Here is a 22,498-nt window from a genome sequence, read left to right as displayed (position 1 = left end):
GCCACCTACTCAGGGCCCTTGCATTTTAATAAGGAGCTCTTGTACACCCAGAGTAACGTTTCTCTATTGCTAGAAATTCAAGCCTCTGTACCGGCGGTGGGAAATACATCTGGTCTCAAGCACCACACTTCCTGTCCCACGAAAAGTCAGCTCAGGTTTGGTGAGGCACCGAGGACTACATCCCTGCATCTCACTGCGGGCAGATGGGGATGTACAGCATCACCAGGATAATACCTCAAACTCCTCTGCTCTGTGCCAGCTCACACAGAACCTTGTTCTCCCCTCATATATCCACACCCCTGCTGTCTGGCTTAACCCACCTACCTTCAGTCTCTGTTTAGATGTCCTTTTCTCTAGGAGGCTTTCCCCAGTGGATCCCCAAATCTGGGTTCTGTCCCTCTGATGTACCCCCATAATACTGAATGCCTTCCCCCGCAGCACTTATCACACTGATTTGCTACTTGGTAAACCAGTACCCATCACAGCCCTGACATTTAACAGGTGCTTAGTTTATTGAATGAATGAATGAATGAATGAATGATCTATTCACAAACCCTGTAGCTGCAGAGACCATGAAGGTCTTATCCTGCATCGTACCTTCATCACCCAGGCCAGTAATTAGGCCATGATGGGCATACAATAATTATTCATTAATTGATTGAAAGTCCTCATAAAAAAGGTACTTGGATCTATGCCAATAATGTCCTGGCATCCTTCTTACAAGAGCAAGAGGCACAGCCCAGTGACCTTTTCTAGACTATCAGGATGGGGAGACAGAACAAGATAAAGGAAATGCTCCAGGAGTACCTCTGTCCAGGGGGCTCCTCTCTTCGACCACAGGTTTAATTTTCTAGGGATGCTGAACCTGAGGCACAAGAGTAGGCCTTCAGACAATCCATGAACATCCTGAAACTTTAATCAAACATTCATGTCAGTAATTATATGCACATTTTCCTGGAAGGAGGCCCTTGGTTTTCAATGAGTCTCAAAAGGCTGACACAGAGTCATTGCTCTAGACCTGTACCATCCAGCATGACAACCACTGGCCACATGTAGCTATTTAAGTTTGAACATACATGAAAATTTCAAAACCTTAGTTACACGAGGTACATATCAAGTGTCTCAATACCCACTATTGGACAGCCCAGAGATAGAACATTTTTATGGCTGCAGAAAGTTCTACAGGACTTCTCTATATTGGTAGCATTACCCAGCATTCAATGTATAGGCAAGATTTGTTTGAATTGCGCAGTGTTTTTGTAAAATGAGTTACCGTGGTTCAGAAATGGAAACACGGACCTCTGAAATCCTGATTTGGCGGGGGAGGTAACGGGACTATCTGCCAGGTTGGGCCCTGTACTCCTGGCAGCTGGCATACACGGGACCGCTCAGTTTAGCTGGCCCCTCGTCATATCTACTTGTTGGGCCCTCCCCAACATTTGGGTTTGTGCCCTCGTTTCTAGTGGATCTCAGCCACCCAGGTTTCTTTCTAGCCTCTTGTGTTTGTAACCAGACTCCAAGTTTGGGTAAGTGGGGATGAATTTGGTTTAAGAGCGCATCTTGGGGTTGAGGTCTAGGGCTGGGGTACAGGCGCCCAGCTGGAAGTTGGGGAGGGGCAGCGCCTCGTTCCTTTCAATTCTCCATAACTGGAAGAAGAGAAAGGGAATTTTATCCTGAACCTCTGTTGCTTGACAAAGAACTTCCCCGTCTTCCTAGGAGCCCGGAGTCCCCAGCCCAGTACGCCTGGGCCCGCCCCTCGCGACGAGATCGCGGGGAGGGGCCGAGGAGAAACCCGAGCCCCGCGCCCACCGCCCGGGCTGGCGACGTGGCTCGGCCTCCCCGGCCTCCCCCCCTCCCCGCGGCCCGGCGGCCAATGGGCGCGTGAGCCGGGCGGCCCGAAGCTTCCCTGCCCGCGGCCCGGGGCGCGCCCCTTCGCTCTGGCGCGGGGCGGGCCCGTCCCCTCCCCCGCCGCTGCCGCCGCCGCCGCCGCGCTGGGAGCCCCCACTCCCCAGTCGCCGTCCTCGTCGCTCGCTCCGTGCCTCCCCGCGGGCCGCTCTCCCGTCCTGACGATGGCGCGTGGCGGCCGCGACCGCCTCCTGGGGCTCGCCCTGGGGCTGCTGCTGGCGCTGGCGCTGGCGCCCGGGGCGCTGCGGGCCAAACCCACGGTGCGCAAGGAGCGCGTGGTGCGGCCCGACTCGGAGCTGGGGGAGCGGCCGGCCGAGGACAACCAGAGCTTCCAGTACGACCACGAGGCCTTCCTGGGCAAAGAGGACTCCAAGACCTTCGACCAGCTCACCTCGGAGGAGAGCAAGGAGAGGCTGGGGTGAGGCCGCGGTCCGGGCCGCGCTGGGGGGCGTCGCAGGTGCCCGCGAGGACACCCCGGCGGGAACCACGCGGGACGCGCGCCGCAAAGCAAAGCGAAAGCGAAATCGGGCGCGCGGGCGGAGGGCGGGGTCCGGCGGGTGCTGCGGCAGCCGGGCTCTCGCTGAATTGCCCGCGGGCCGGGGACCAAAGCGTGGGGACAGCCGCCGCGCCCGGGCGGCGGGGAGGCAGGAACGTGGCAGCGGCAGCGGGAGCCAGGGCGGCGAGGGCCCGCCCCCTCCCCTCGGTTGCATCAGAAGGGAGGGGAGAGTGGGTACAAAAGAAGAGTTTGTGCACAGTGGCCTTTTAGTGACATGAGTTCTTCCCCACCTTCCCAGTTTCCCTCTTCTCCCCCAATTCCCGGGGTGGAGGTTTTGTGACACTGCTAAGAAGGTCTGCAGGATGAACACAAATGGATCAAAGCTGAAGGAGCAGATGAAGGAGAGGGTAGATTCCTGGCGGGTGTTCTTGGGCCGCGGCAGGGGTGTTCTTGCCTCCTGCCTAATAGTAGAGATAGTAGAAGTGGGGATATACAAACCTTGGTGAGAAGATAGGGACATTAGGGGATAGGGAGTGGGAAGTGGGAATGGAAACCGGTCCCCCAGTTTCTCTTTCCAGCAGATGTCTGCGGAGGCACCCAGTCCTTTGGCAACTGAGGGCAAAAAGCTGGAGGGTGTGGTGGCAGATTGCGAATTTCACAGTTGAAGGCAGTTGAATCAGGAACCAAACCTGGAAAACAAAACTTAGGTACATCTCAGTGCACCCTCTCCGGGTCCCCTGGGGACACACTTGGTCATTGTGCAGAGGTATCTGGGAACCCTTCCATAGAGGAATCAGCAGCCATGGCCTGGTCCCAAGTGGAGGCTGGGCGGGGGAGGGTCCCAGTAGCCCTGCCTACTGGGCACCAGGCCTCCTGGAACCTGCTTCCTGGGAGTGGAGGATCTTTCTGTCCTGATACATGAAAAAGAACAGCCATCCCTGTGCTGAAGGGGGCCACCAAAGGCCAATGTGGTTGGTTAAGATATGAGGCTAAATTATACCTATTGTGTGGGTGCACCATCTGCCCGCCCTGATAAAAAGATCTTTGGACTTCAAAGTCACCTCCAAACAATCACCTTTTATTTTGCCGAGAAGTACTTTTCTCTTCTTGTTCAGGACTTCACAATGGGGGCCATTGATGAGTTCAGTCTATTGTATTAGCTTTGAAGCACTTGGAAACTGATTTATTCTGGGACCCTGAGAGGCAGCACTGTCACCTACGAGGAGGAGGGGAGGTTTTGGGATTTGGAGTAGGGAACTCTGCAGTTTGCAGTCCTAACAGCTTCCAGTTTAATGCCTTTATCATGACCATAAGCCTAGTGGTGAGAGCTAGTGCTGGTGAAGTTGCTCTGCATTTGGCCCTGGTAGGGACACCTTAACTTCGTTCATGTATTCATGCAACAAACATTTCCATGGCTATTGTGTGCCAGGCACCGTGTTAGATGCTTGGCAGATACCAAGATAAAACCTTATGCTCTAGGCCTCAAAGTACTTCTAATTAAAAGTAGAGGAGGGGAGCCTGGGTGGCTCAGTCGGTTAAGCAGCCAACTTGGGCTCAGGTCATGATCTCGCGCTTCGTAAGTTTGAGCCCTGCGTCGGGCTCTGTGCTGACAGCTCGGAGCCTGGAGCCTGCTTCGGACTCTGTCTCCCTCGCTCTCTGCCCTTCCCCCCTTCACGCTCTGTCTCTCTTTCCTTCAAAAATAAACATTAAAAAAATTTTTTTTAATAAATAAAAAAATAAAAGTAGAGGAGAGAAACACAAGCAGACACTAATGTGTAATTGCTATGATGGCAGCAGGTAAAAACCACAGTGACCACACTCGGGAAGAGGAGCCCCTAGGGCTTCAGGTTGGAGAGCGGGGCTTAGGGGTTTGGGGACACCTGATCAGAGATTGTGGGATGGCTCAGAGGTCGCCAGGTGCACAAGCAGAGGAAGGCATTCCTGAAAACAGCCTGCTTATAAAAGTTTTGAAACCTGTTCTGGGGGATGAAGGCTGTTGGGACAGTAAAGGGACAGGGCAGAAGTGGGAGGTGGGAGGGGACCTAAGAGCAGAGCAGGAAGGATCTCTTTGAGGTAGAGATTAGGTGTTATCCTGTACGTAATCAAAATGTCACCATCCCAAAAACTTGTTAGTAATGTCATACAGGCAGGAGGACAGAGAACATAACTGAGGCACAGGTGGAGAGACCAGGGGCAGGGGAGTGGCCACACGTGCCTTAACCAGGTACAGCTAGTCCCGAGGGCAGGAGACTGTGAATCCAGGCATGTGGGAAGTAGAACAGTCAGTGCTTGCTCTGGACTTAACGTGGGGTGGGGAAGTGGTCTCTGGGGGGACATCTGGTCTCTGGCCTGAGCTACCAGACAGGCAGTGGACACACACTCACCTGTAAGGTAAATCCAGGCTGGAAGGTGGGTGGAAGGTTGGGACGTAATGGAACATGAAAAGCCACCTTTCTGCCCACAGCTCCTGGTGCAGCAGTCCCCTCTGCCCCCCACCACCCCCCCCCGCCCCCAGGCTTGGGCTGGATCCAGGCAGTCACCACCTGACCTTAGATTCTGAAAATGTGACAGTTCTAGGGCTTCTGGAGACAGCTAGGCCAAGGGGCTTGCAGAGCGGAGGCCCACAGGCCACACGCAGTCACAAACATGCTATGAGCTCTTAGAAAAAATGTAAATTACTTGCCCACATTTAAACTGAGCGATTTCACATACAGACCCTGATTTCTGGTTTCTCTTGACACCGTGGACTTCTATTCCCATGTGGCATTTATCGTCTGGAGCAGAGATGGGCATCTCCAGGTTGCCCGAGGCTCCACCTGGAGTCTTGGCTCACTTCTGTTACTTCTGTTACCTGCTGGGTGTTCGCTGAGTTCTCCATCCACCTGTGATCTAGATTGCTGTCCTTAGTGAGGCTGGGCACACATTCTCTCCTGTATTCCCCACAACATCCCTTGTAAAGCAGGTGTTCCAATTTATAGTCAGGCAAACTGAGATCCAGAAAGGCTGTGAATCCCTAGAAGGAAGCCTGAGGATACTTGAGGCTTAGTCTGTTAGCTCTGGGACCTGTTAAGATGGCAAATGAAGGGGTGCCTGGGTGGCGCAGTTAAGCGTCCGTCTTCAGCCAGGTCACGATCTCATGGTCCGTGAGTTCGAGACCCGCGTCAGGCTCTGGGCTGATGGCTCAGAGCCTGGAGCCTGTTTCCGATTCTGTGTCTCCCTCTCTCTCTCTGCCCCTCCCCCGTTCATGCTCTGTCTCTCTCTGTCCCAAAAATAAATAAACGTTGAAAAAAAAAAAAAAAGATGGCAAATGAAGGGACACAGGAAAGTGTGAGTGCTACGAACAAAGCTGTTCGTAGCACTCACACTTTCCTGAGAAAGAGGGAAACGGGCTCCCCAGGCTCAGGTAGGAGACAGTAACTTTATATGTACTAATAAATTCCTTCCCCATTTCTAATTAATGAAAGAGTAACTGTCAGTTAGAACTTCTGTTGACAGTGAGAAAGTTTTCCCACTGAGTTGATAGACTGCAGCTCTAAGCAAAGAAATAAATCCCTAAGTAGCCTGGCTGACCGAATCCCAGGTAAATGGACTACTGGAACTTTCTTAAGCATTGGAAATGGCTTGTGGGTGTCCTTGAAGTTCTCCACAGGGACTGCATCTCTAGCTTGGGACCCTCTGGCCTAGAGATGGACACTGGTGAGTTCCCAGCCTGAAGTTTACTTTGGACCAGAGTGTGGGGGTACCTCAGTAGAGTCCAGCAGGCAGCTGCTGGACCCCGGGCTAGCTGTGGAGCAGGAGACCCCCCCTGGACATAGGTATCTTCGCCCAAAGGGCAGGGTGTAGGCTCCTGCAGCTGGCTCAGCTGGTCAGGCTTCTTGAATAGTTTTCATGATGTGAAGGCTCTTTCATCCCTGACGTTTTATGCTTTGGCCAACAAGATCTGGTCTTCTAAGTGTCGAGTATGAGTCCAAAGTGGTGATATTTTAAAAAAGAAGAAGAAGAAGAAAAAGAAAAGAACTTGCTTATCTTCTGGTTTACCTAGAATTTTCCTTTTTTTCAAATTTTATTTTATTTTATTTTATTTTATTTTATTTTGCATTAGACCTAGGTCCAGAAGACATGGGTTCTTACCCTGTCATAGTAAATACTAGCTGTGTGATCTTGGAAAAGTCGTCTCATTTCTCTCAACCTCTGTTTCCATCACTGTAACACAAGGGAGTTGGACTGCATCTGGAGAAGACTGTTGGGTTTCATCTCACAATCAACTCTGATCAATTGGTGGTGTCCACCTGCACAGTGCTGTGTTGAGAAGGATTCAGAGGCATGCCTGGGTTTATCAGGACAGAGGGCATGGTCCGCTGGTAGTATCTGCCACTGGCAATGGGGGGAGGACGCATATTACCCTCAGAAAAGATGAACTTTAAGATCCTTTCCAGCACAATTGGATCATTGCTTTTATTTCACTTGCTTATGCATTTTAGATTCTGCGGTGTTTGATCTTTTTCTGGATCAGGATCACACAAGCCTTGATAATAGCCTTGTGGGTTGTTTTTTTTTTTTTTAAACTACAGGAAGATTGTTGACCGAATTGACGGTGATGGGGATGGCTTTGTTACTACTGAGGAGCTGAAAACTTGGATCAAGCGAGTGCAGAGAAGATACATCTACGATAATGTCGCTAAAGTCTGGAAGGATTATGATCGGGACAAAGATGATAAAATTTCCTGGGAAGAATACAAACAAGCCACCTATGGTTACTACCTAGGTAAGAGGTGCTGCCTGAGTATTTGCACAGCTGGGGCCCACATAACAAGCTCCTTGCGGGAGCCTCTCCTCTCTCAACACATCTACTGCCTCCGGGAGATGTCACAACCCCCTAAGTAGAGCCTGCTTGTATAACATCCTCCTCTGCTCACTAAGAATGTACAGAGCTCCTTACCCTGAGTGAAGCTGTGGGTGGTGAGTAGCGGGAGGGGTCCCGGGTCCAATAAAAAGTGACTTAGGTTGCTGCCCAATCTGAGCTTACAATCTCAGAGGCACAAAGAACAAAGAGAACAGAGCAGAGATGAAATGTGCCTATGCTACAGTCTCAAAATGCTGCCAAGTTTCAGACAGCAAGGACCGAGTGAGCTGAAGCAGTCAGGGAAGGTTTCCTGGTGGAGGGTGGTCTGGGAGCTGGGCCTTGAAAAATGGATATATATTTGGAGAGATAGAGGCAAGCGGGGAAGGTGGGTCCATTGGAGGAGCAAAGGTGCAGCGGTGAATTCAGCAGTGGGTAGGGTTTGGATGTAAGACATGCTTGTTTGTGAAGGTAGAGGGATGTGTGCAAAGGGTAGAGTGCAGCCCCACTGGGTACGTGGTAGAGAGAGCTAGGAGATAAATCTCAGGAGAGCTGGTGGAGCACACGCTCGTGGTTACATTAAGGGAGATTATGAAGGCCAGACAGAAATGTCTAGACAGAATATTGCAGGTACTAGGGAGCCTGTGCATGTTCTAGGTCAAAGAATGATATTATGAAAGCAGAGTTCTGCGAAGAAAAGCCTAAAGCCAGCACTCCTAACCACTTGCTATAATGCCCCCAATAAGCCATTGGGGCCTGGATTATAGGAGGGATGAAGGCACAGATGCTAAAGGTAAAATGCTTCAAAGAACTCAATTGGTCAGGACCTTTTTTGTCCTGTGTGTACCATTTGGGCATGAAGGATGACTGATCTGGAAGGAAATGCTTTCCTTAGCAGCCCAGTTTAAATGTTTCTGCACACATCTTGCAGGAAACCCTGAAGAGTTTCAAGATCCTTTAGATCATAACACCTTTAAAAAGATGCTGCCACGTGATGAGAGAAGGTTCAAGGCTGCAGACCTCGATGGTGACCTGATAGCCACTCGGGAGGAGTTCACCGCCTTTTTGCACCCTGAGGAGTTTGAGCATATGAAGGAAATTGTGGTTTTGGTAAGATAAAGAGCCCGGACTGGGAAAAGACCAGAGCAAAATCTGTACCAAAGTCTTGTCCCTTCTTCTAAAGAAAGAGCATTCTTCATTCAACCTGCGGGGAATTGGAGAAGAACTCTGAAGTAGAATACAATGGAATACTTGTCTACCACTGTGAGTCAGGGCAGGCTAGCTGCTGTAACAAACAGCCCCAATCCTAGCCATGTAAAACAGAGCTTATTTTTGCTTATACCAAGTCCAGTGCAGATGGCCTGAGTCAGGTGGGTCTTCTGGGCACTTCTCCAAGTACTTTCAGGCTACTTACATCTTACACTCTGCCATCTTGTGGCTTCAAGGTCATCCTGGCAACAACCAGCTGGGAGACAAAGGAAAATATAGGGAATGAGGAGAAGGCAACAGTCTACCCTTACTGTTCTGGCCAGGAAATGAATCATCTTCCCTTTTACCTTCCACTGCTTCTAGATACGACAAGGCAGGGAAATACAGATGTGTGCCCGAAAAGAGCAGAAGGGTTTTGTGAGCAACTAGCTAGTCTCTGTCCATTTTGCACCCTTGAAGGAACTGGGAAAAGACTCTGAAATGGAATTCATGATTGTTAAGACATATAGAAACTTAAAATAAAACTGTAGCTGGAAGGACACTCCTCTTCGGGCTGGGTCTTTGGAGGATGAATGAGTCTGACCCTAGGCTTTGAGTGATGCTTATAAGGCCTCTGAGTGTAGTTGCTTTCCATAGTGGCTGGCAGGGTCCCAAATGTCTTCATTTGCCATGACAGTAAAATAAATGCCATCATCTCTTTCCTGGGCAGATATGCCAGGCCAGTTCTGACTGCTTTGATGCTGGGAAACAAGTGGCTAAAGTTTTTGTTCATAATCGGCTCTGGACTATATTTTAGTTTTCCAGCTGGTAGGTGGGATCCACTCTTGCTTTATTCTTCCTTCTCATGACCACCAAGACACTAAGGACTGGGCAGTGGCTCTAAGAAACATTTCTTTTTACCACCCAACATCCATTTAGCCACACCTAACTTGCCAGAGGCAGATGAAGATTAGGGAATTGTCCACAAGAAGATTATGTGCCTCTGGATTGACGCTCTGCTCTTGGGTGGCTATTTTCTTTAACCCAGGATATGCCTGTGAGTTGCTGTGACAATGGACAGTAAATTCATTTACTCACCCTAGCAATAAACCTAATTAAGAAGTCTAATGGACTAAACATAGAACATATACATTCAAAAGTCAGATACACTTTTATTTTTTAGTTGCTCACTGTTTCGTATTTTTATGACACCAACCCAGCCTTCATAGTCCAGTTAGCACTGGAATCTATTTTTTTGTGATTATCTAGGCTGGTGGTTCCTGAGCTGGGTTCCTCACAGGTACCCCCGAGGATGATTTGGCTGGATGATGGAGACAGTTGGCCTGGCATGGCTTCTTGATAAAATCAGAGTCCCTCTGGGCTTATACGTACATTTTCATGTGAAGAGAGTGTTGTGCTGTTACAATTATGGGATGGGGGAGGAGGAACCCAAGCCACTGCCTATTGTTTTACAGATAAGAAACTTAACGCCTGGGGAGGAAAAGAGATGAGCCAAAAGTTTCCAAGCATTTTCAGCCAGAAAAGCCAGAGAAAGGAGGACAGTAGGTAGAATTCTCAGACTTACTTAGAGCACATAGCCATCTTGCATTCTCTGTTCCCCTCTGCTTCCTAGGAAACTCTGGAGGACATCGACAAGAATGGGGATGGGTTTCTGGATCAGGACGAGTATATTGGTGAGTGTGGCCTAGGGTCTTGTTCTTCTGTCCCAACTGGGCAACATTCTTCCACCCACATGTCTAGCTGCTTTGGTCAGACGTCTCTTTTAGCAACAGCTGCAAGCCTGAAGTTGCCATTGTTGTGCCTTCCCACCGGGGAGGGCCTTGTCATTACCAGTCCCTAGTGGTACAACCTCAGGGAGGCATTTATGAGACTTCACACAGCGGCCAAGAGCGGGCCCACGGCTCTGAGAGGTGCCCTCCTCCACACTGTGTAGTTTTACCTTTGCAGAGTGAACGTGGGGACCTGACGGATTTACAGTTAGGCTAGAGCAGACTGACCCTGAAAGTCACACTGTGGGTCAGTCTGTGGGATCTAAGAGCACTAAGTAGATGGAGCTGTGTTGAACACCCAGGCATCTGCAGAAAGGTGCCCCTTCTTAAAGAGGTACATCCTTTTACGGAGCACACGGTTGCCCCTTGATTAGCCATTGTGTGCCTCTGGGTTTTGATCCTTTGATTGGGAGTACCGAACCTAGCATTTTGTTCTGATGGGCTCCCCTTTAAACATCAGGAAGTGTGTTGTCAGGCACCCGAGCACTGGTGGAGTGGGGCTCCGATTAATGCCCCCGGGTCAGAAGTCACCTGGCTGGCTAGAGCCCTCCCGAGCAGCCTGTAGGTCTCCAGGCATAAAGGACTGGGGCAGGCAACATGGCAGCTTCCACTCGACCCTTGTCACTGCCACTTCAGGGCTCTGCTACTTGGTTCCAACAGCAGGCTGCCTTGTGGTGGTGGCTCTTCTCCCAAGTGTCAGTAAAGGCTGGAAAATCATTTGAGGGATGGGATGCATATCATTTTTGTACTCCTATTTAATAGAGGCAGTTAATTATCTTTCAGCATAATACAGGAGCCCAAGTCGCCATCAGTCTCTAGTCTGTGGTTGTATCACTTTGCCACCCCAGGCACAGGAACAAGTGCCTTCGGTAATGGAGAGCAAAGTGTCTTCTAATCATTAGAAATTATATCTGATCTGCAGGACCGAACGCTGTTCTTCGTCGGCCTGTGGTAACAGACAGGTGGCTCTCACTACAGTAATTAAAGTGATCTTGGTGGCTCTACCTTTGTGGGATGACACATGCTGACAGGCTACTCGTCCGTGCAAGCCGCAGAGCCGTCCTCCGGCCCGGTGCGTGCACGAGGGACAGTTCAGAGCTGTGGACGCCTCACCTTGACAGTGGTGATGGAATTACACAGAAAAGGCTGACGGATTGAAACAAGCAATGTAGCACTTTTGATTAAGTGTGTGCTCTTCCTGGCCCTCCTGAACTCTGCATTGAAACGGTGCAAAGTCAGGGGCAAAACTCCGAGTGGCTTTGCCTAAAAGAAACATTCCATTCTTCACACTAGGCAGCGAGGGAGGTGGGGGGCATTGTGCTTGAAAATCCAGTTCTGAGCAGCTCACAGTCAGAGAGGCCTGACGTGTGGACTTGTCCTGCAAGTGACTTCATTGATGGAGAAGCCTTCTTTTCAGGTGGGAGGGAGTGGAAAACCAGTGGTGATGTGGTGCACTGGGAACAGCACTGCACTTGGGAGCCCTGGCTTCTCCACTTACTAGTTGTGTGACCCAGTGGGAGTCATGTAATCATGAGAAGCCTCAGCTTCCTCATCCATAAAATGGGAATACATAGTGCCCAGGCTTGTAGGATTAGACAATGCCCAAGTTAGCTAATAAATGTGACAGCTCTTTCTCAAAAACAGTCTGCAGATTTCCAGTGTGGGTCCAACGTGTGCTGAAACACGAGTCTTGCTTCTCTTTTCCCTTGATTCACTACCTGCTCTCTCTACCTCCTGACATTTCCAACTTGGGTTTCCATCAAAGAGAAAACTGCCCACAGAGTAGCTGTGTTGTCCAAGAAGATCTAGTGACTTAGCAAACAATGCATATGAACATTGCCTTCTTTTTTCTTTTCCTGCCATTTTGTATAATAAGGATAATAATCCATCTTATATAATTGTTATAAGGGTGAAATAAAATGATCTATGCAAAAGCCCCTTGGGAATGATACCAGCAACGAAAGGAATAAGCGGTAAAGGCCATGGGTTGGAAGCAGAGTGCTCCTGCTCCTACATTGTCTTGAGCTCATGCTAGCTGTGGGTCCTTGGAGTAAGGCTGTGCCTCAGTGTTTTCATCTATAAAGTGGGAATAATAATACCTAATTCATAAGATTGTTAAGAAAATTAAATGAAAAAAGTGTATGTAAAATATTTTTTATATAATACCTGGACTGTAGAAAGTGCTTGATGTTGGTCCTTATTGGTTTTTCACTTAGATAGTGCCAATTTGGGTTGTAGAGTGTATTTATAGAGAGTATCCTATGTAATCTTCATAATAACTCTGTGGTTTTTAAATATTACCTCCATGTTATAGACAAGACAATTTAGGACTAAGTCACTGAATTAAGTAACTTAATCCCAGTCACTGAACTCACTGGATTCATCTTCTGATTCCTAAACTCAGTTCTTTCTATTCTGCCAAGCAGCTTTCATAGTGGATAAATCATTCTGTCATTATCCCCAAGAAACTGCCCACGAGACTTCTGGGTTAGGTCTCTTCATTGGTCATCATCCTTCCAAAAACTCAGGAGGTCAGGTTTTCCTTGACTTACCTTCCCACTTGTCCTCGTAACTAAGAACAACCTTCCCTTCTAGCGGATATGTTTTCCCACGAGGAGAACGGCCCTGAGCCTGACTGGGTTGTGTCAGAACGGGAGCAGTTTAATGAGTTCCGGGATCTGAACAAGGATGGGAAGTTGGACAAAGATGAGATTCGCCACTGGATCCTCCCTCAGGACTATGACCATGCTCAGGCCGAGGCCAGGCACCTGGTGTATGAGTCAGACAAAAACAAGGTATTTCACGTTGTTCTGGAATCGTTCCTTGAAGGGAGACAGTTTACATAAGATTGGTTCTGTTTGCTTCTTTAGTGATAGCATTTGGCCCATGGCCCATGCAGCCGTGTCATTCTTGACCTACATTACAGACTTGTAAACTTGAGCCAGACCTTGATTTAAAAAAAATTTTTTTTAATGTTTATTTATTTTTGAGAGAGAGAGAGAGAGAGAGAGAGAGCGTGAGTGGGGGAGGAGCAGAGAGAGAGGGGGAGACAGAATCCAAAGCAGACTCCAGGCTCCAAGCTGTCAGCACAGAGCCGGACGCAGGGCTCAAACTCAGGAACTGTGAGATCAGTGACCTGAGCCAAAGTCAGACACTTAACTGACTGAGCCACCCAGGCGCCCCTAGCCAAGACCTTGGTAACCCACGGTGAACTCAATTGGCCCAGACATTCCTGGATAGTCTGCTATGGGCCACACACTTAATTCACTGCCATCTCCTAGGACTGCAGAACCGGTAACTTTGTTTGCTGTGGGCAGGGCAGGGATTTAAGAGATATACCCTGAGTTGCCCTAGGACAGGTTTGTTCATTCAGCCAGTCACTCAGCAGATAATTTACCAAACATCTGTCATGTGTCAGATGCAAGGATGCCATCCCGTTACATCCCAGGCATCTTCAAGCATGCGCTTACTGCTGGCTCTGATGCCCAGCACTTCAATACCTGTTGGTAAATATCCAAGTAAACAAACAAGATTTAGAAAGAAGTCCTGTGTCTTCCAGTTGGATCACTGTTGCAAGTTCTTGGGACGCAGTAGAGTTTTGCAGTCAGGCTATAAAAGGGGAATGGAATTCTTTGGGGCCTGTTTGGGGAATGTCAGCACTGTGTGTAGACATAACTGGATTCCAGCTTCTGAATTCCTCGAGGACTTGCCTGATGTATTTTAGCACAGGTTTTAAGCCAGGGGGCTGTTTTTGCAGGGCAGTGTGACGGTGACTGCTGGAGGTACCTAGCAGCTTCTTCATTATGACCTGTAATATTTTAGATGTTGAAAACCCATGAAATAACATGAGCTTCATGCTGAACTATTACTCAGAGTTACCAGAGCTGCTGTGACAGAGGTCTTTCCTCTCTCTTGCAGGATGAAAAGCTAACTAAAGAGGAGATATTAGACAACTGGAACATGTTTGTCGGAAGCCAAGCTACCAATTATGGGGAAGATCTCACAAAAAATCATGATGAGCTTTGATACATACAGCAGACTATGGGAGGCTTTCTTTTCATGTCTGGGATGGTTGCTACAGTTGTCTCATTCACAAAAAAAGCAAATTTATAACCTCAGATTGGGGTTAAAATTGTTTTTCACTCAGTATTTACTGGAAAATCATTATTGCTATTCTTTCAGTGAGACTCTCCAAACACATTAAAACCTGGGTAAATTGCTTTGGGGATACTTGCTAAAACATGATTTTTTAGCTTTTTCCATTAAACGTAGACTAAAGGGGAAGAAAATTTGAAAGAGCCCCTATATTCAGAAGTTGGGTGGGTTGGGGGCAATATATGAAGCGACTGCTATGTTATTTTAACCGCACGTTTTTTGCATTTGCCACTGTTGAACGGCTGGTGAGAGAAAGTTCTGATGAAACTACAGTGGTTTCCTCCTGTGTAGGCTTATTTCAGAGCACGTCTAATATTCCAGATTCTTTCTTCTTGACTTTGTACTCTGAGCTGTCACTGTAAATGGTATATAAAACCTCCGTGCATTTTTCTGCACGGACCTGCTAATGTGCACAACAAATCCCTATCTTTGTGCTTTTTGTTTTTACATTAAGAAGCAATCAAGAAAGATAATGTGAAAAAGAAAGGAATTTTAGAGGTAGGGAAAACATGAATGCCAGGCATTCAAAGAGCTATAGGAAAATGATAAACACTTTATTTTACTTGAGAACATTTTCTTGACATGTAAATGAGGTAGGTCTGATCTTTGAAAAAGTGAATAGAAATACCATCCATTTCCTCGCTGATCACCAGGAGGAATGAGGCTGTGGGGTCCTGGGGAAGCGCAGTGTGCAGAGCTCGAGCTCTGGAACCCGCGCCGTCTGGTCCCTGTGAAGCTGCGACCCTTGGATCTGCCCCCCGGGACTATACACCGTGGAACGAGGACACGATGATGTTCCAGGCCATTGGCTGAACTGGTAGAAACAACTTTTACAGGTTGACATTTCACCTTGTAAGTAGCAAGTGAACAAAATAAAGGATCCCGCTGAGGATTTTCTACTGTGTCTGTGGTGTTTGACCTCACATGTTCTATTTGTGACATTCTTACTCATATTGAATTAACAGTGGGATGGGATTACATGAGGAAGATTATAAAGGTTCTGGGTTTTAATCCGATTGCTACAATGTTTGGCATATACTCATTATTTAATCAGTCCGTACGTCTTTCTCTGCTCGTAAGGGCATCTGCAAGTCATTGTAAGTGTTAGGTCTCTGAGGTTACAAGGCTCTACAGGGTCCGGTTCCTTCCTGTCTCAGCATCTCCCTACCACTCTCCCCTGCACCTCCCATAATCAGCACCACTCACTTCCTGGTCTTTGCACACACCAAATTAATTCCCAGGTTAGGCCCTTTATACTTGCCCCCTCGCCCTCAGATTCAGAACACCCCTCTCCCATGTCCTCAGGGAATTCAACTGGTACATCCTAAATGGGGCCTTCCAGACTCCATCATTTATGGTGGTCACATCTGTGTCCCTGTTTATATTTTGTCTCATTTGCCCATCTTATTTTCTTCTCGGTACGTGTTACCATTTATGCCATTGTTTCCTAGGGTTGATGTACAAATGCCCACAAAGAGGGAGGCTGACAACAACAGAAACTTAGTTTCTCACAGTTCTAGAGGCCAGAGTCTGAAATGAAGGTGTCGGCAGGGCCATGCTCCCTCGGGGGGGATATAGGACAGAATCCTTCCTTGCTGCTTCCAGAGTCTAGTGGCCCCACGTGTTCCTTGGTTGTGGCTGTATCACTCCACTCTCTGCCTCCCATTTTATGGCCTTTTCTTCCTCTCTGTGTCTCTTCTGTGTGACTTGGAAAGTCACTTGTCATTGGATTTAGTGACCACCCTGATAATCCAGGATGATCTTCTCTCAAGATCCTTACTTAATCTGCAAAGACCCATTTTTCCAAGGAAGATCACATTCACAGGTTCCGGGGGTTAGGAGGTAGACATAGCTTTTGGGGGGCCGCCTTCAGCCAACTGCACCATTTGATATGTTCTTGTTTGTACGCCGTCTTTCGCGCGCTAGGATGTGAGAGCAATGGTCCGGTCCATCTTAGTTGCTGAATGAATGAGAGGTAGTTAGCTTTCGTCAAAGAGGATATTCTTCAGGGGGAAAAAATTGTGTAAATTATTTAAAAATTAGCTAACATTTGCTGAATGAGAAGTTCAGTAATTCGCCTGACTCCACTAAGTGGCAGGGCTAGAACTCAGATCCAGGTGTTCCTGGCTGCAAACTCTCCACTGGTGAGTGCTAAGTTTTACTGCTCCAACCTTTGATTCTGATATATGTTCCCTTTATTTCTTTGCTCACCCACGGTGTGTGATTATATGGTCAGGAAATGAGAATAACTCCTCTTACCCAGAAATAAGCTGACACCTTTTTTTTTTTTAAAGCAATGAAAACCTGTCTTTTGAAAAATGAGAAAATAATATCTTGTAACCTAATTAGAAGCATAACACTTGTAAAAGGTGCTAACATTATTTTTCCCCCAAAAGGGAATACTGGTTGATTTATTAAGTTATGCATAGTAAAATGTTAAATATATTTTGAGCACTAAATTTTTCCTTTCAAGTCAGTGCACATAAGAAGAGAGCCCTCACAGAGACTAGTGCTTCTGGGGCTGAATTTAACACTATTTAAGGAAAGAAAACCTTAGCTAGGGGACATAACTGTTAACATGGTGATTTGTAAAGCCTTAGATTTCTAATAGGGTCTGACTGTTTCAAGGAAAACATATTTTGTTTCTAGGTAATATTTCAAGTCGGATTATGGACAAATGCTACAAAATTGATCTGTAATGGGAAATACTGTAATGTCACAAAGCATTATTTATATGCTTAATGTGACTGAAAGCATTAATTGCTAGGAGCCAAAATCTGTCCAAGCAAAACATGAACACACATTTCGTACCTCTTGTGTCTTATGGAGGTTTTTGAATGAATTTGAGTGTAACAAAAATGTGGTTAGAGCAGCAACATCTGAAGGTTTTCTTCACCTGCTTGGATTATTGTAGTTTTTCTTGTTAGCAAAGGCATGAATCGTATCTGCTTAGAGGTGCCCAGCAAATCGTAGCTGCATGGCTACCTGTTAGCCACCCAGGCAAAAACATCTTGTGGAGTTAAGTGGTGAATGGCCGACTGGATGTTTTTAAGTCTTTCTAGACGGATTTTGTTACCTTTATGATAAAATCCAGCTTCCTCCAAGTATACACAGCTAAGATTTGCCTCTCTCTGGAGTCTTAAAACAAGTTTCTAGTGCTAGAATTTCCCACTAAAAACCAGTGAGGGCGGTAATGTTCGCTGCTTTGGCTCAAACTGAAGTATTAAAAATTTGGGCCGTGGAAAGACTCTCATTAGAACTTAAACTCCTGGATTTACACAAACGTGGAGCTATTTCCATAGAACCTATGTGCACTCTCAATTCTGGTCAGTTCCAGAGTCCGAGGCTGGCTAAACACACCCTAGGAATGATGCATCCCACAATCCCATGTGTTTTCAGTACCTCTATCATTTTTCTCCCATAAAATGGAAAACAGCGTGCAAGTCCCCACGGAGGCACGGGAAAGAACGGGAGTGTGAGGACTGGCTACTCTCCTATCTTGGAGGTGCTTGTATAGCGGAAGCACATAAGCATTTCTTTTCTCCTACACTAATAGCTGTGTGCCAGCCACTGTGTCAAGTTCTTGCATACCTTTCTCCTGGAACCCTCACAACAACCTGTGAGGCTGGTACTTGTAAGAAAGAGGGATAAGCCGCGTCATGCTGCGGTTAACAAACAACCCTACCGTCTCAGCGGCTTAAAGCAACACAGGTTTGTTTCTTTTGCAAAGTCCACTCTAGGCCAATGGTGCACGGCGGCTGTGGTGTGGGGGCACCACAGTGTGAGAGTCAAACACAGGCAAGCAAACGTGGTGACTCCTGACAGTACCCCAGGTCAGATCACGTACTTCTAGAAGTGGCAGAGCCAGGATACACATCCAGGCTTCTCTAATGGGGGGCCTGCCCTCTTAATCACACCACCATGTTGCCCTCCATTAAAGTGCCTCTTGGTGAATATGCCGCTAATTTTAAAAACTGGTGGCAATGCATGGTGTCATTTGAAAATTCAGGACCCCTGGGATGAGAGGCAGAGTTGGCGGCAAGGAGAGACAGGTCTAAAGCCGTGGCTGGATTGAATTCTAGCTCTGTACCCAGAAGTTCTATGATCTCGGCCAAGTCACCTTCCTCCTGAAAAGCCTGTTTTGACTGCACAACATGGACAATAATGACAACAACAATCATACCCAGCTCTCAGAGTAATCACAAAGATGAGGTGCAATAATGTACATGCAAGAACCACATGGACACTGAAAATTTTTCCTAACAACCTTTCTGAGCTGGTCAAATGTTAGTGGTCAGAGACATCATGCCTACAGATGCTGGTTAATAGTCTCTCCTTCTTGTGTGAAGTGTTCCTAAAGCCTCAAGATCCATCTACTACTGGAGGAAACTGACTGAATCAAATGACAAAGGAATCACATTCAGCACTGTTTTCATCATGGTGAGGGAGTTCCAAAGCTCTGTGTATGTGGCAAAGATTTGGAACTTACTTCAAAAGCAGATCAAAAGAGGGGCGCCTGGGTGGCTCAGTCGGTTAAGCGTCTGACTTTGGCTCAGGTCATGATCTCTCTGCCTGTGAGTTGGAGCCCCGTGTGGGCTTCTGTGCTGAGGGCTCAGAGCCTGGAGGCTGCTTCGGATTCTGTTTCTCTCTCTCTCTCTCTGCCCCTCCCTTGCTCATGCTCTCTCTAAAATAAAATAATAAAATTAAATAAAATTAAAGTAAATTAAAAAGCAGATCAAGAGAGTCTGTACATTCATAAAAAAACTCCAGGGACCCAACTGAAAAAGGTCACACGGGGTCATGTTTTCAGATGGGGAAACTGAAGCTCAGAAAGATTAAGCTTGTAGCTTGCCCTTCCTCGGGACTGAGACAGAGGTTAGACTAGAACCTCTCTCTCCCCTTACTCCAGCTGTTCACTTTAAAGCCTCAACGATTTCATCTGAAAAATGGCGATAATAATCCCAACCTTCTAGAAGAGGAATAAGGATTGGTCAAGGAAATGCCTGTAAAGCACTTTGTGAAGGCAGTGCTCCCTCAGTAAATGGTAACCACGTTTATTGTTACACCTAAGTAGAGTCCTTTGGGCATCAAACATTGTATTTATTTGTGGTTACTTTTAGGCTTCAACCATGGCATTAGTGAAGGAGGTTGTGTTTTTATCAGAACATCGTCAGAGGCTTGTTTGCTGTTTTAAATATACGAAAGAAAGGTGTTGTTGTTTTATAAAGGTCACATCTTTAAAAAAAAAAAAAAAGATGTCACATGATTATTAACTGTAAGAAGCTGAGGAGATTTATCAGATCAGTGATCCCAAACCAGGGAAGTATGTGGCTGTGCTGCTAAGATACTGGTGATAAAGTTGTACATAGAAAGCACAGCCGGGTGACTGAGAGTCTGCTGGACCCCCCACTGGAGGACACTCGGCCAATTACTTCCACTCTGCAAACTTCCTTTTCCTCTTCTGAAAAAGGCAGTGAGAGTGGTACCTGCCCCATTGGCTGAGAGGGCTCAGGGAGACTCTGTAAAGCCCTCTGCCTCTGGCTGGACACAAGCAGATGCTTGATCAGTGAAGCCAGGTGACGCTTGTTATAAAAGCTTGTAAGAAGCTGACAGTCATTTCAAGGGTTAAAAAATATGCTAAGGAATCAAAAGAAATCGTCTAGAGAATAATCTGAACTTTATTTTCTGACAGGCAACGTCCTACCTACAGAGGATTCACACTGAAGCTGGGCTCACTAGCCTCAGAAGGCCCCTCCTGAAGTCTTCTGGAAGGCCCGTTGGCTTGCGGGGGGCTGGATTCACAAAGACATGGACGGAAGACCCGTTAGTACAGGCCAAAGAGTCAAAATGGACCAGCTTGGGGTGGCCAGAGAAAAAACCATCCCTGAGGTCCCAGTGATTTACAGAAGGCAGCTCCTTGGTGGCCTTAGGTGGAAACAGAGCAAGGTGATAATACACGCTGGAGTGACCCACTTTCTCCACAGCCAAAGCAGCCACCGGGACCTGAGGAAAGCTGATGGGTTTGTGGGAAGTGCACTGATTGGTCACCATGAACCCCACCATGGGGGACGTGAGCAAGCTGGTTCTCAGGCCGCAGTATCTAGAAGGTTGAATCACAACGCTTATTCCGGGGCACTAGGACCCTCTCTCCCAGCCCAAGGATGTGTGTTTCAGAGTAAAGGGCTCTAGTGTCAAAGGGCCACCACTGGCTAGCTGTGTTATCCAGCCAAGCTATTTCACTTTGCACCTCAATTTACCCAACACGAGAAAGTTCATAACCGTAATACCAACCCCATGGGCTAACGGAGAATTAATGATGTGTGCCATTTAACACAGTGTGCCATTTAATACACGAACAGTTCCTGGACCTAGTAAGCTCTCATTAAACATGAGCTATTATTAGCATTATCATTTCCATCTTATCCTTAATTCTGATTGTGAATAGCCAAGTACTTTTGTGTTAAATTGAGAGAGAAAACTCATTTGTTATAGTTACTGTGTCTCTTATCTCTGCTATTAGATTATAATCTCTTCAAAGGAGAGTGGTTGTGTCTTGTTTATTTTCTAAGTTTGTTGACTAGAAATGAGGTTGCATTTGAGATAGATTTGGTGGTTGAACAGAATGGGAAATAAAAGCATAATGCTGAGTTACAGTCCCCCCACCTCCATCCCCTGTCACCTCAGAGGCCTATTTACGACCTAAACATTTTCACTGCACTTACTGTCTTCTTTCCTTGAGAGAATTAACATTGAACATGAGAATTCATTGTAAGGGAACAATCAGGGGTTGTATAAAGGCTTGACTACAAAGTCGCTCACTGAATCCCTGTTCACAGAAAGAAACTACCAGTCTCCACCCAGGGAGGGCATGGTGAGTGCCTGTGTCCAGCCCCCTGGGCACCTGACGATGTCACCCATTGTGACATTAGATAACGTTCATTTGCTGACATGGAAAACTGTTCCGTGAGAAAGATCAGGTTACAGAACAGTATGTACCATTTGATCTCATTGGTTGTACAAGACCTATCACTGGATGTACTTATTGCCTAGAAAAAACTTTGAAAGGATAGACTCCAAAATGTTTCCAGGAGTCCTGTAGCTGTGGAATTTTGGATAACTTTTTTCTTCTTTTTGTTTGTATGAATTCCCCAGAATAAACATGATTTGCCTTTGAAATAAGAAAAAAAAATTATTTTAAAAAATGTCTGAATATGGTTTGTTTGTTTGTTTTTTAAGCACTGGAGTGTTGAACAGCTTGGAGAAGCAAAGCTCCTTCTGCCCATTAGGATCCTCCCCCCTGAATGCCTGAGTGGCTCAGTCGGAGAGCCACTTAAAGCCATTTTCTTTAAGCGTAGGACTTCGGCTCAAGTCATGATCTCACAGTTCATGGGTTCGAGCCCCGCGTCGGGCTCTCTGCTGACAGCTCAGAGCCTGGAGCCTGCTGCAGATTCTGTGACTCCCTTTCTCTCTCTGCCCCTCCCCTGCTCATGCTCTGTCTCTCTCTGTGTCTCAGAAAATAAATAAACGTTAAAAAAAAAAAAAAGGATCATCCCCCTGGCTACCCTCGCAGAGGAGGCTTCCCCAAGAACACTAGAAAGGGAAACAGAAAACATAGAAAGAAAAGCCTTTGCTCTTCAGCGCGATTCCAAGATCCAGTGAAGATCTAATTCTTGCATTTTCATTCCCATGCTTCTTTCTTGCTATTGCTTTCCTATTTCTCTGCCGCCGTTTTCATTCTTTTAGGACACTGACAGTAAAGAAATAGTGCCTCTTCCCACGGGGAGAGCAGTATTTCATGAGCTCCCTGTACCTCCAAACCCAGCCACCATACTTTAAATAACTGAAATGCAGAGGTACTCTGAAACAAGGTCATCTATGGGCACCTGGTCACCAGGGCTGTGCTGGAGGGGTTTACATTTTATATTCAGTCTTCGAAACAACCCTGTAAGGCAGGTCTCATTTTCCCCATTTTACAAGAAAGAAAGTCAAGTGGAGAAGCTAAATAAATTTCCCAAAGGCATGTGTGCAGTAAGTGGTGGCTGGGGCCCAAACTTCAGGCTCTGTCAGGCCAAAGTGCACACTTTCTCCTCCATGCTGGCTTACTAAGGTGGTAAAGCCAAAATC

At 47.1% G+C, this 22,498-nt stretch overlaps 1 protein-coding gene and 1 long non-coding RNA gene across 2 annotated transcripts; one reads left to right on the top strand and one right to left on the bottom strand.

Annotated features, from left to right (window-relative positions):
- The first annotated feature begins 1,900 nt into the window (after positions 1-1,900).
- RCN1 (reticulocalbin 1) lies at positions 1,901-15,278 on the top strand. Its single transcript, XM_027072943.2, has 6 exons — positions 1,901-2,323; positions 6,973-7,166; positions 8,173-8,351; positions 10,063-10,123; positions 12,815-13,014; positions 14,138-15,278. The coding sequence occupies exons 1-6, from the start codon at positions 2,070-2,072 to the stop codon at positions 14,243-14,245; spliced, it is 996 nt and encodes a 331-aa protein (XP_026928744.1). The 5' UTR covers positions 1,901-2,069; the 3' UTR covers positions 14,246-15,278.
- On the bottom strand, positions 14,908-21,687 carry LOC128311801 (uncharacterized). The gene is made up of 2 exons (XR_008290412.1): positions 18,864-21,687; positions 14,908-16,334 (listed from the first exon to the last, which is right to left on the bottom strand). It is a non-coding gene; the product is annotated as an uncharacterized LOC128311801 (long non-coding RNA).
- Between the last annotated feature and the right edge of the window lie 811 nt (positions 21,688-22,498).

The sequence above is a fragment of the Acinonyx jubatus genome, chromosome D1 (assembly GCF_027475565.1).
Source record: "Acinonyx jubatus isolate Ajub_Pintada_27869175 chromosome D1, VMU_Ajub_asm_v1.0, whole genome shotgun sequence".
In the NCBI taxonomy this organism is placed as follows: Eukaryota; Metazoa; Chordata; class Mammalia; order Carnivora; family Felidae; genus Acinonyx; species Acinonyx jubatus.
Note: the sequence above shows the minus strand (reverse complement) of the source record. Positions and strands in the feature narration are given on the sequence as shown.

Excerpts from the sequence above, each read along its gene's own strand:
- RCN1 (XM_027072943.2), top strand. The coding sequence starts at position 2,070 with ATGGCGCGTGGCGGCCGCGACCGCCTCCTGGGGCTCGCCCTGGGGCTG. Across the intron at positions 7,167-8,172 it reads CACCTATGGTTACTACCTAG|GAAACCCTGAAGAGTTTCAA; the intron begins GTAAGAGGTGCT and ends CACATCTTGCAG. Across the intron at positions 8,352-10,062 it reads TGAAGGAAATTGTGGTTTTG|GAAACTCTGGAGGACATCGA; the intron begins GTAAGATAAAGA and ends TCTGCTTCCTAG.